This window comes from Lactuca virosa, chromosome 3 (genome assembly GCF_052849685.1).
Source record: "Lactuca virosa cultivar CGN04683 chromosome 3, Lactuca_virosa_CGN04683_v6, whole genome shotgun sequence".
Classification (NCBI taxonomy): domain Eukaryota; kingdom Viridiplantae; phylum Streptophyta; class Magnoliopsida; order Asterales; family Asteraceae; genus Lactuca; species Lactuca virosa.
Genome location: NC_136428.1, coordinates 130,436,086 through 130,448,783, shown reverse-complemented (window position 1 = coordinate 130,448,783; position 12,698 = coordinate 130,436,086). Strand labels below are relative to the sequence as shown.

Genomic DNA, 12,698 nt, shown 5'->3' with positions numbered 1-12,698 from the left:
TCCGCCCATACAAGAGCTCAAAAGGCGGAGCACCAATGCTGGAGTGAAAACTGTTGTTGTAGGAGAACTCCGCAAGAGGCAGGTAGGATTCCCAGCTCCCACCAAAGTCAATGACACAGGCTCCCAACATTACCTCAAGAATCTGTATCGTCCGTTCACTCTGGCCGTCGGTCTGCGGATGATAAGTTGTGCTGAAGTGTAGCCTCATGCCCAGTTCCTCATGGAACTTCTGGCAAAAATGGCTCGAACTCCTTTATATTCATATAAATTACCAAAATCCCCTCATAGTCATAATAGCTCCAAACAACTAGATTATTCGCCTCCACAATATGAGTAATAGCGAATTATATATATATATATATATATATATATATATATATATATATATATATATATATATATATATATATATATCACCATATTCCCTAATGAAGTCTAATAGTTGGCTAACTTAAGGCCACAAAGTCTAGTCAACTCACATCTTTTTAGCATATAACAATCAGAGTAACAACCCTATCTTACGAATATGCCATCATCCTACTCTCTTCACAGTTTAAATCTAGGGATTTTCCTGTACAATGCCTAGTGCAATCAAACCATGGCTCTGATACCAAATTGTAACACCCGACTCTTCAACATAAAGTACACCCAAAAAATTTCATCATTTTAAAGCGTAACACGATGTACATTTACATTAAGCCATAAGTGCAGGTAGTTTTCATAAATGCAAACATACAAAATATGCTCAAGGATCAAGCCATATTTACAATCTTTTATAACCAAAAGCATAAAGTAGATCTAATCACGATCACTACATAACACCTTTCTCTTATTGTCCTTATTACTAAGTCCTTTGGCAACCAACATCAAATCAAGTGTGAGCTTAAAAGCTTAGTGATTAACAATGTCACAGTTATGTAAAACATCAATACAATTTAATGAATAACATCATCCAAGAATTTGATTAAATTATAACAAAATGGCCAATTGTACTTCGACTTGAAGCATCCACAAATCACGTTAATGCTTGCTTGCATGCATCCACAAGTCTTATTGAACTGCTTGCATACTTGAGGTTTGTCATCTTTAACAAATGCATAAGTTCTAATTTCATTTAATAATGTCATTGTAGGACTTGGTATGTGAAGCCAAGTGGACCATATTTTTTTGAAGCTAGGAATGGATTTGAAGGTTATGCGGTTAATTTACAAAGGAAAGTGTGTAGTTGTAGGCTTTAGGAGATCTCAGGAATTCCATGTGTACATGCACAATTTGCAATATTGTACACTAGAAAAGATCATGTTCAATTAATCAGTGGCTAGTTTATTGTGGATAGGTTCAATGCCATATATGCAAACAAAATACTACATGTTAATGGTAGTAATTTGTGGCCTAGAACTGCATACACAAAGCCTCCCCCCCCCCCCCCAGCTAGAAGAATGCTAGGGAGGCTATGTGTAAAAAAGAAAGAGACATGTCATTGAATCTCAAGACAAATACTCCCAAAGTAAGATCAAGGTTTCTGGAAAATAAGAAATATCTGAGGCAAAAACTCTCTACAAAGAGGACACAACAAGTTATCTTGTAAGAATCCCATGGTCACACTAGAACCCAAGCCAGAGAAAAAGATGGGTAGACCAAGGGTGGTGCCTAATATCATTCATTGGACTAGAGGTGGTGTAAGAGGTAATAAAGGTGGTGGGACATTTAGTACATGTGGTAGTAGAGGTGGTGGGACATCTGATATAGGTGGTAATAAAGGTGGTATGACATCTTGTGGAGTTGGTGCTGATAAAGGATGTGGAGTTGATTCTGGTAAACAAGGTGGAGTTGAGGATGGTAGACAGGATAGAGTTGAGGATGAAAGTATTCCTAAAAAATATTTAATCCGTCTATGGAAGGAAATGGAAGATTTGAAAGAATCATTGTATTCAGGTGAGGATATTCAAAATACGCTTAGTCTGATACATGAACAAATGAAACAACACATTGATTACTATGCCACTATTTAAAAAGTACTTCGTATGTCTATGGTATACCCTTCTTTTTTCCATGTTCACATTAATTGTTTATATATACATTCCTTCCTGTTATTAATTGGTTATTGTTTTCCAGGAAGTGGAGGATCCACCTTTGACTAAGATACAAATGGATGATCTACCTCAGACTGAGAAATAAGATGAGGAGATTCAAGAAATTATCCATGAGACACAAGAAGAAAGTGAAGAAGAAGAAGAAGAAGAAGGCAGTGATGAAACCCGAGAAAATGATGAAAAAGAAGAAGGCATTGATGACACCCAAGTTAGAAACATGCACCTAAGGATTGTTAAAAGAAGAAGATCCTCATAAATAATTGTTAAAACCAAGCTGAAAAAACAACACATGGGATGTGTCGGTACTTCTGTAAATTCAACATTGGATTTGATCAGGATGTTAAGGTATTAAGGGTAGTAATTGGTCAATGGTGATTAGATTTCCATTTTTGTACATCTTTTGTGAATGCTGCTTTTGTGTATCTTTTATGAATGCCCTTAAAGTAACTGGTGGTAACCATTTTTTTACATTTTTTGTAAACACATTAACACATTGTGAATGCCCTTAACATGGTTGGTAATTGCATATTGGATTTTGTTGCTTTAAGATTATATTGGTCAATTGTGTATATTTCCTGGTCATGTTTGTTTTGTTTCTTACCTTTTGGCCAATTGGAAGTTTCATGGTCATAATTGTCATTTAAGGTTATTTTTGTTTTGTTAAGGACATGACATATTGGTCATCTTTGTTTTGTGAATGATATATTAGTCATTTAGAAGTTTCAAGGTCATATTTGTCATATATGGTCATATATGCATATGTCAAGATCATATTTCTCATCACAGGTTCAAGGTCATATTTATTGAAATTCATATATGCAGACCATAAGACCATATTCCCATTTTATTACCAAAACATTATATGATCATATTTCCATTACACCATGACAATAAACCAAAAGATTACATGCCCTACCATATCATAATACCCTACAACTTTACAAAAATAACCATACATTATCCCTACAATGAAACACACCAAACAACCCATCATCCACTTCCAAAATCCAAGTACATTGGTAGGCACATGGGTATTCACAGACATTGCAATCTGATTAGCATGTTCAAGGGTATTAGGGTCATTAACAGGTGTTTCAACTTCATCAACATGGTTATTGAAAGGAACAACTACACCACCATTAGTAACAACTCCCAAATACATCTTTTCTATATACCACTTGTTTAATAGTGGTGGGTCAATCCAACGAAAATACCCACAGTCTTTCTCTTCATCCTACATAACATAGAAACATAGAAAGATGTAAGTTTTAAACCAAAAGAGTGAAATTGAAGAATATATACCATGTAATTTGGGCGGCCAAAGAACCTCCGACCTGGATTCGTTCAAGTCCATGATATCCACATTCCAATCGTATCTCCATAATAGCACCTTCTAAAGTTGCTACTTGAAGAACTCGACATTGATTCGCCTGATTGTCCTAATCGCACATTCGAGTGTTAGATGATGAAGAAGAAGATGTGTACATATTTATCCCTCTTAAATGGCATGTAGGATGCCATTTCACATATCGACTACCACGTAAGGTGCCACATCAGATTACCAGTTAACCCATTAATTACCTCGTTTTGATTATAATAACCAATCATTAGGACTTAATTGCAAAAAAAAAAAAAAAAAAAAAAAAAAAAAAAAAAGACTAGATTGACAATAAGATCAAAACATAAGGATTTTTATGCAGTTTTTCCTATTTTATTTGTTTTGCTCTTAGGGAAGAAAAATCCAAACTGCCATTCAAAAATTTGATAGATTACATTAAGAAATTATTGATTTTTTACATTGAAAATACCACGCTCGGTATGATTGTTGCATCAAATAAGTTTTCGGATAATCCACACAAACTTGGTTTGCATTATACCATGAAGGTTATAAAGTGCAGTGATTTTATTGATCATGTATATGCTTTCTTTTTGTGACCCACCGGTTAGTACATAATCTTAAATCTCAAAATTAGTCGATGATAATATCTTATTTTACATGACCACTATACTAACAATTTATTTTGTTAATTGTGTAGAAGTTATTGATGACGTTGTTAGATGTTTTACATGGAGTCTTTTGTTAGGGAGAATGACAAACGGACACGAAAAAGAAATTTGCAAATTCAAGATTCAGATAAAAATAGTAAACTTACCAATCATACATCAAATATTGTATACAAAAAAGTATTTAGAGATTTATGAATTATCATTATATCTTTTTATTATTAACTAATTAATATTGTTTTATTACATAAAAGAATATTTATAGATTTATGAATTATAACTATTTTTTATTATTATTTACTACTGTTGTATTACTTAAAGTACTTAGTTATTCGTAATTTCTATCATGTTTTATCTTAGCATATTGTTTTATAATTCCCAAATCTTCATTACTAATTATTTAATATTCTTTTATTCAAAGTCTATGCACACTCAAAATGAAATGTTTTGGTATCTTTTAGTAACTAAAGGAATTTGAGACTGATTTATAGATACAAGTCAGTCAGGATACATCATTCCATGTTTGAGCATATCACACAAGTTACCCACCAATTGAGTTCAGATCAGAGTCCTGCTAGTAAGAACATAAAAATAATCGCCAGAAATATATAGGGGTAAATCAATCATAATTATAATAATCCTTGTCAAAAGCCATATCCATAAGCATCATCTTCTTAGCTATCAATTACATATATAAATCCTACAAGCTCCAATCAACCTGGGTAAGGTAGCCTGCACCAAAATCCCAACAAATGATTAATCCGAGTTCATTGCTTTTGCTTCTTATTTCATTATGTCGACTCTATTTTCATATAAAGGTATAAAATTCAGATGAAAAACCAAACGTACACAAAAACCATATTTCATTTCCAAACATGAAAGATGATTAATTTTAGTGCCGTTTCATAGTTACAGAACAGCATTACAAGTAAAACAAAAGAAACTTTTCGTGTATATATACATTCTTCTAAAATAACTTTTAAATTTTAAAACAGATTCTGTGCCATTAATTTTTCTTATTTACCTTTCGAATCTCACAAACCAAAAGCGTGCTTAATTAATGGGTGATGTACTAACCCTAATTTGAGGGATGTATAGGAGCTTTCATAGTCTTGGCCAGGATCAGCAGAATCAGAAATGTTGGTCACCGATTCCGATGACTGGCCTTCCTCACCAATTACATTTTCAGTATCACCATGAACCTGTTCTCTAGCCTTTGATATCTCCATCATCTTCATTCCACCATTCAGATGAAAAGTTAATAAAAAAATAGAGTTACAACACCAAAAAAAAGTAAGTGGAAAATAGGACTCATACTTCTTTTTTAAGTCGGTCATTCTCCTCCATCAGTTCTGTTCCCTGCATAGTTATACCAAGATTACTATGAACCCAGATATTCATGAGCATTGTTGTTCAAGATTATGAAATAAGATATGATATTTTCTAAAATTGGGACAAGTAGATTGTAGTTCTTACCTTTTCTTGAAGACGATTAATCTCGTTCATAATAACCTCTCCCTGGACGAAATAAAAACTGGAATGTAAACCCTACAGTAGAACTACTAAAAAATAACACATACTTTTGAGTGTTTGCTAATTTGACAAACATATATAAGATTTAAACAAATTTACAAGCATTCAGACAAAATTGCACAAAGAAGCAATCCTATGAAATATTTTGGTTGCTTTGGGTCTAGAAAACTCCAATTTTTCATGTTAGTCTAGAAATTTTACTAATAAAGAAGCATACAATAGAACTTTGCAATTTTATGAGAAGGCAATGGACCTTTTTTGCAACAACACGTCCTAATCCAGCTTCAAGGGACTTCTCCAGCTGGTGTAGCTCTTCGATACTTAAAAGATGAAGTTCCTCCCCCCTCAACCTCCTGTCTTTCATAGAAAATTATATGCAAACCAAACACATGTAAAGGAAGTAATAAAAGATCACAAAGACTTGACCATGAGAATGTACCTTAATTGAAGAGTTCTCTCAGCAACTTCTTTACTTAATTTGGCATAGTTGGCGTCTTCAACCAGCTGCAAAACAAAATTTTAACCAAGTTATGAGAGAAGAAAATGATTTATAAGTAGACTGTAATTCATAGTTTTCGTTATCTGGGTGTCATTTACATGCTGAGAGGAGAAAGGAAGGGATGTGGTTTGAGATCCCATTTCCTCAAGGTAACAAGAATGAAGATGGATAGAATAAAGGAAGAAGGAAGAAGGGAGGAGATTAAAGAGCTGAAGAAAATGATGAGATATAGTGGAGCCTTTTGAAATCATTTCCGAATCACCCAGTAACTAATTTTACAATCACATATGTAAATATAAATCTAGGTTGATCAACACTAGTTCAAAAGACTCCACTATAAATTGGGTGAAGATCAAGTAAAACTAAAGTTGTGCTGCAAGCTATAGACCTTAATTACAAATTAAGCTAGTTCACCGAAGCTCCTTAATAAAGTTTAAATAGTTAAGAGGGAAGTCCTTGTACAATTGTACATAGACATTAAATTTGCGTTTTACAAAAAAAATTATTTTTTGTGTACTCGAAATCCTGCCATTTCAGATCACAGTATATATAACCTTAGGCATTACAAGTTCATACACGCAACATCAAACCATATATATAATATATTATAAATTAAAATGTGGACAAAAATTAACAACCTTAGAGTGAAATAATAAACTCACCTGCAACTCAAGTGATGGTTGGTCAAGCTTTTGGAGATTTTTTGAATGCAGGCTATGCCTTTCAAGTATTTCTTTCATGCTGGAGAACATGCCAAACATATAAATGGATTAAAGAACAAATTAATGAGGGTACAAATACCCTAGAGGCCTAGGTATGCAATAAAATAGTAACTTGCTCCACGTTTCCAATCAAATCATTCTAGATCAATGTACTACATGTTTACATATAGAGGGACATGAACCCAAAATTACACTCAACATTTGACTTTGAATGTATCACCATAAATGAAAGTCATTTTTCAACTTTGAGGTTCATAGATAACTTAATAAGAGATAATAGCCTCGTTATACTAATTATACATTTAATTTTATAGAAAGTTTTTCATGTTTAAGAGGTCTATTTGCCATTAGAAAACTTCAAAGTAATTTCCGTTTAAAGGATTTGAAAGAGACAAGGAGCAGAATCATAAGATACGGATACTACCATGCTTAATGTTGAGTACAAGAAAACATGTGCATAAAAACCATAGTTTGTGAATAGCATATGGAAGTGACCTACATATTCAGAAGGATGCTTGAATTGTCTGCATATTGTGAAGGATGCTTGTGAATTGTTCACTATAATAAGAAGGTTCGGTCCTGGCCTCATTGAGTAATAGAAAATGCCTTAAATTAGGGAAGAGAACTACCCAACATATTATGTGCACAATAATTGTTAAAGAGAAAATAGGCCTAGTTTTTATCACATTGAGTCATTGACCAAATTATTGGCACCCATTATCTCAAGTGGCAAAATTACACACGTTATATATAATTCAAAAGAAGCCTAATAAAGAGATCTTATATCATATAATGTAACAGATCTATCCTAAAAGAATTTCTGAGCTCTTTAATGTATGACCATAAGGATCTAATTTAGTGATTTATATCTAAACAAAAAATTCTAGAAAAAAGACTAGCTATTCTTGATCAATTGGTTGAAACTACTTCAGTGAGGATCTATGATGAAAAGCTTACTCCAACCATCTCAAAAAGAAAATCAAATTAAACCCCAGGAGTCAGAATTGCAGTTGTACATCAACAATGATCAAAAGTCATGTGGTCCAACCAAACAATTTGCCAATCAAATTAAAACCATTAAACTATCTTAAAGAATATGGATTACAGAAATACAAGCCAAAAAGTTATAGGTTTAACTTTGATCTGAAGAAGTAAGTGCTAGGTTAAACTTCCGAAATCAAATCTGAGCTACTTTTGGAGGAAGCTATAAAGGGTTACATTCTATATAGAAAACAGCAGAAAGCTACAGTAGGTAAGCATAACAAGAATCAAACTTTCATTGTTTGGGCACAGTACAAACCAAACAAGCATGTAGTACAAACCAAAATTTACAAGGAAAGAAAACATCACATCTTAAAGAATGAACAGTGGTTTTTGTTTTTACATTTACATTTTCACAGTTTGTCAATAGTCCATCATCCCTCCATAGTTTTCTGATAATCTCAAAACCCTTAGTTCGCAATTAAAAGCCAAATTTGACGGATCAGGCTGTCACAATATCTCCACAACCAAATAAAAAACCCTAACTATGAAATTCCATAATAGAAACTCTAGCACCGAAAAAGAAAAGCAATCTTGAAACACTCACATATGTAATTAATACATCTAACGAAGATTACCTAGAGCTAGAATACTGAAAGAGTTTGCCAGTAGAGGAGAAGATGACGATAGCAACATCAGCATCACAAAGTACAGAGAGCTCTTCGGCTTTCTTGAACAGCCCTCTCCTCCTCTTGGAGAAGGTTACCTGTCTTGCTGTAGCATTATCAATCTTTTTAATCTGTATTTTTTCCCTAGCCATGATCATAAGTGCACTGCAGCACATACACACTCACTTTGTGCCCGAAAGAGAAAGAAAATCACACACACACACAAAACCGGTGATCAAGAAAATCAAAATTCTGACAAAGATTTTTCAAGAGAGCACGGAATAAACCAGCATACAAATGAAGGGGTCTCTTATAAATGGAAATATTGATCTTTGATGGTAAACAACAAAAAAGCTTGCATTATTTCTTTTGCCAAATTTGGTGGGCATACAAAATACTAAAATTAGTAACCCTAAACATAACAAAAGCAGATAGCAACACCCATTTACCCAATTCTATCTTTTATCCAGATGAAGAAGAAGAAGGTGGTGATGATGATGATGATGATTAGTTGGTGAAGGTGATGAATCTTTTACAAGTAAAAAACTGAACTTTCAAAAAGAAAACGAAAACCCATCGACAATGCAGTGGAGATTTCACAGACTGGAATAGATTCTAAAGAAAATCTATGGGTTTGAGTTGATGTCAGTGGTGATGGGTGGTGAATTTGGGGAAAGGAAAATGATCTGTATTTGGGTAAAAACTGATGTGCAATAAGGCATGGGAGGGAAGAGAAGAGGTGACTTTTGTTTTGTTTATGTAGTTTTATTAACTTCCAATTTTAAAGGAAAATATTCTTTTTATGGTGAAACAAATTCTTGGATTGATTCACCTACCTTTACCATGTGAAGTAAGTTTTAAATTTGACAGGAAGTTGATGCGAATGCTCGGCTCTTGGGAAGACCCATGAGCTATGTCGGAGTAAACGGTGTTCTTGTTTCCTATTTACCATCTACTTTGATTTATTTCCCATTACCTCTTACAACTTATATTGATTTATTTTTCATGTTTTTGTTTCTTTTTGAAGGTTATTGGTTTTGGGAAATTCTATACGTACCCCTCAATTGTATTGTATGTCCACCCATTTAAGTATAATAATGTTTGTATATGTATCCCATGATGTGACGATTTATATAAGTGAGGGGTATATATAGTAGCACCATTTATATGTTGTTGTATTTTATTTCTTACATTTAAAGAAATATATCTCATTTAAACAAAAAATAAGAATAACTTATGATTAATTATTTTTATTCTTGTTACTAAAAATTTTAAAAAGTGATACTAATATAATAATTGTAACGTCCCATTTTCACAACCAAAATTTTCATTTTTAAATTAGGTAAAAACGTTGTCTTCATAAAAAACCAAGTCAAGAAAAAAGCATGAGTATTAAATACACTGATATCCCAAAAGTTAGAGTATAATAGAAATACAAAATCACAAAAGTTGTTGATGAGTGTGTACAGTCAACTTTTCGCATTTCCACGATCATCTAAAGTATCTGAAACACATTTAAATCCACAACTGTAAGCACGAAGTTTAGTGAGTTCCCCAAAATATCACATACATCACAACATAATAAACATATATAGGTTATCAGCAACTATGGACTATCAGCAGTCCTATGGGCTCACAACAGCCCTATAGGTTATCATCAACCTTGCGGAATATCAGTAATCTTGGAGTTATCGGCAACTCAATAATACACATAACAAAAATCGGCAAATAAGACTCAGCTAGTCTAGCATGCACATCACTATGGCATAGGTAACAAAGAGAGAAGACTCACCTCACAAATAACATACTAACACAACATCTCTCTGACAGTGAAGACCGGTACTAAGAATCACCTGATCATCAATATAAAAGTACCCTCTTAGTCTATACCCTAAAACCCACCAAGTTGACCAAAAGTCAACTTGGTCAAAAATTCAACGGTCAAAGTTAACCCCAGCTGACCTTCTACGTCGTGGCCATCCATAGGCGGCGGCGTGGCAGCTACATGCTAAAACAATCGTGGTGGCACGAGCCTCCACGTCGTGGCAAGCAGACTGCCACGTCATGGAAAGTAGGCTCTCACAGCTTATTGGATTAAGCTCTTAACCCTTAACCTATGAGCTACAAATCTTAAATTTAAACCATCTCACGGTCTTGATGGATAAAGTTTCCAACTTTATCTATTAAGACATCCCAATAAGCCAAAATCTTAAATCCTAAACTATTAATGGTTGCACCCATTGAATGGACACCAAACTAAGTCATGAAAGTATCATGGTCCAAAAATCAAATTAGGCACATAAAGGTTATGGAGTTCACTCAAATTACAAGAACAAGAAGATATGGACCAAAAAGCTCATAAAATGACCTAGAACTAGATCTAAAGATCTAATGAGCAAGATGAAGACTCTATACCATCAAAAGACCAAGCACACAACGTTGGGTTTGGATAGGGTATGATATCAGAGAATGGAGGCCGCCAAATGAGGCAACCCTATAAGTTAGTTCCCTTAAATAGGGCACAAACTTGGAGATCTAGGGTTTGCACCTAAATAGCCACAACGTCGTGGCAAGGGTCTCGTCACGTCGTGGCGCTTCACGACTTTGTGTTCTTAATCAATCGATGCCACATCGTGGGGCCTTAGTCACCATGACATGGCCCACCCAAAAACCCTTAAAATTATATTTAATAAATTAAACTTGGAAAATCATTACTTGGAAAAATGGATGTTACAATTCTCCCCCACTTAAGTCATATTTCGCCCTCAAAATCCACTGCTATGAACAACTCGGGGTAGTGCTTCATCATCTCCTCCTCGGGTTCCCAAGTCCATTCGGAACCCTTTCGGTCTTGCCATTGCACCTTAACCAACCTCACCTCCTTGTTGCTTAAGACTTTCGTCTTCGGGTCGAGAATTGACAATGGTCTCTCAACATAGTTCAGGTGTTCGTGGACATGAATATCATCCAATGGAACTATAGTTGTCTCGTCGGCCATACATTTCCGCAATTGTGAAACATGGAAGGTGTTATGGATTTGAATGAGCTCATCCAGTACATCCAATCGGTAGGTCACCTTTCCTACCCTGTCTATGAATCAGAACGGACCAAAACATGGGGCCCTGCTTTCCCCGCTTCCTAAAATGGATGACACCCTTCCAGGGGGATACCTTCAGAAGTACCATATCCCCAACCTGAAAATCTTACTCCGAACGGCGTCGGTCCTCATAGCTCTTCTGTAGACTTTGAGCCATTAGCAATCTCTATTTGACCTGTTGAATAAGCTTGGTCGTCTTGAGCACTACCTTCATGTTCCCCATGACTCTATGCCCAACTTCTCCCCAACAAACTGGGGTCTGACACTTTCTCCCGTAGAGAAGCTCGTAGGGAGGCATACCAATGTTGGTATGATGGTTGTTGTTGTTGGAAAACTCAGTCAAAGGAAAGTAGGAGTCCCACCTCCCTACCGAAATCAATGATGCAGGATCTCAACATATAAAAGAAAACCTATTGATATGTATTGCGGATAAATCCTTGATACAGTACCGTCAGCAACAATGATTATGATGATTCTTAGGGTAGATCCTTAAGAATAAAGATAGAAGAAAATAAGGATGGAAAATCAGATTAACTGTTTAATAATTAAACATATTAATTATATTGTTGTGGGTTGAAAACCCTATGTACTCACTAGGTTTCCCAACCTAACCCACTCAGTTTCTTTGTGTCATAGGTATCGATACGAAGGTATTTGATGTTTGGATCTGATGAGAGATTAAAAGAAATGTAGGCCATTAGGCATTGTAAGGCTAGTGATGATTTCGTTTATGCTTATGTTTCTTGTATCAGTTATGATATCCCAAGTATTCATAATCAATGAAAATCATTTTCTTTGGAAATACTTTTTATGGGAAAAATTCCGTATTTATAGGTTCACTCTGGCAACACTAAATGTCTCGGGCAGCGAACGTTAACTAGGATTTCCTAAAGATAGCAATTATGTTATCTTTAACGTATTCCTAGAGGGATACATTAACAGATACCTTCAGGAATTGCATGATAAAATTTCCTGATGTTTGATGTTGTGTAGCCTAGGAGGAATTGGATGTTATGTGTTACTTTGAATCTATGTTTGCAAACTTAATTGCTAAGTGTATGTTTAAAAATTGTATACGATTAGGATCATATAACATTAGAA

At 34.6% G+C, this 12,698-nt stretch overlaps 1 protein-coding gene across 1 annotated transcript; it reads right to left on the bottom strand.

The window, feature by feature from the left end:
- Positions 1–4,683: 4,683 nt before the first annotated feature.
- SVP (K-box region and MADS-box transcription factor family protein) lies at positions 4,684–9,428 on the bottom strand. Its single transcript, XM_079085565.1, has 8 exons — positions 8,471–9,428; positions 6,792–6,870; positions 6,070–6,134; positions 5,884–5,983; positions 5,574–5,615; positions 5,415–5,456; positions 5,175–5,329; positions 4,684–4,829 (listed from the first exon to the last, which is right to left on the bottom strand). The coding sequence occupies exons 1-8, from the start codon at positions 8,674–8,676 to the stop codon at positions 4,811–4,813; spliced, it is 708 nt and encodes a 235-aa protein (XP_078941691.1). The 5' UTR covers positions 8,677–9,428; the 3' UTR covers positions 4,684–4,810.
- Positions 9,429–12,698: the final 3,270 nt, after the last annotated feature.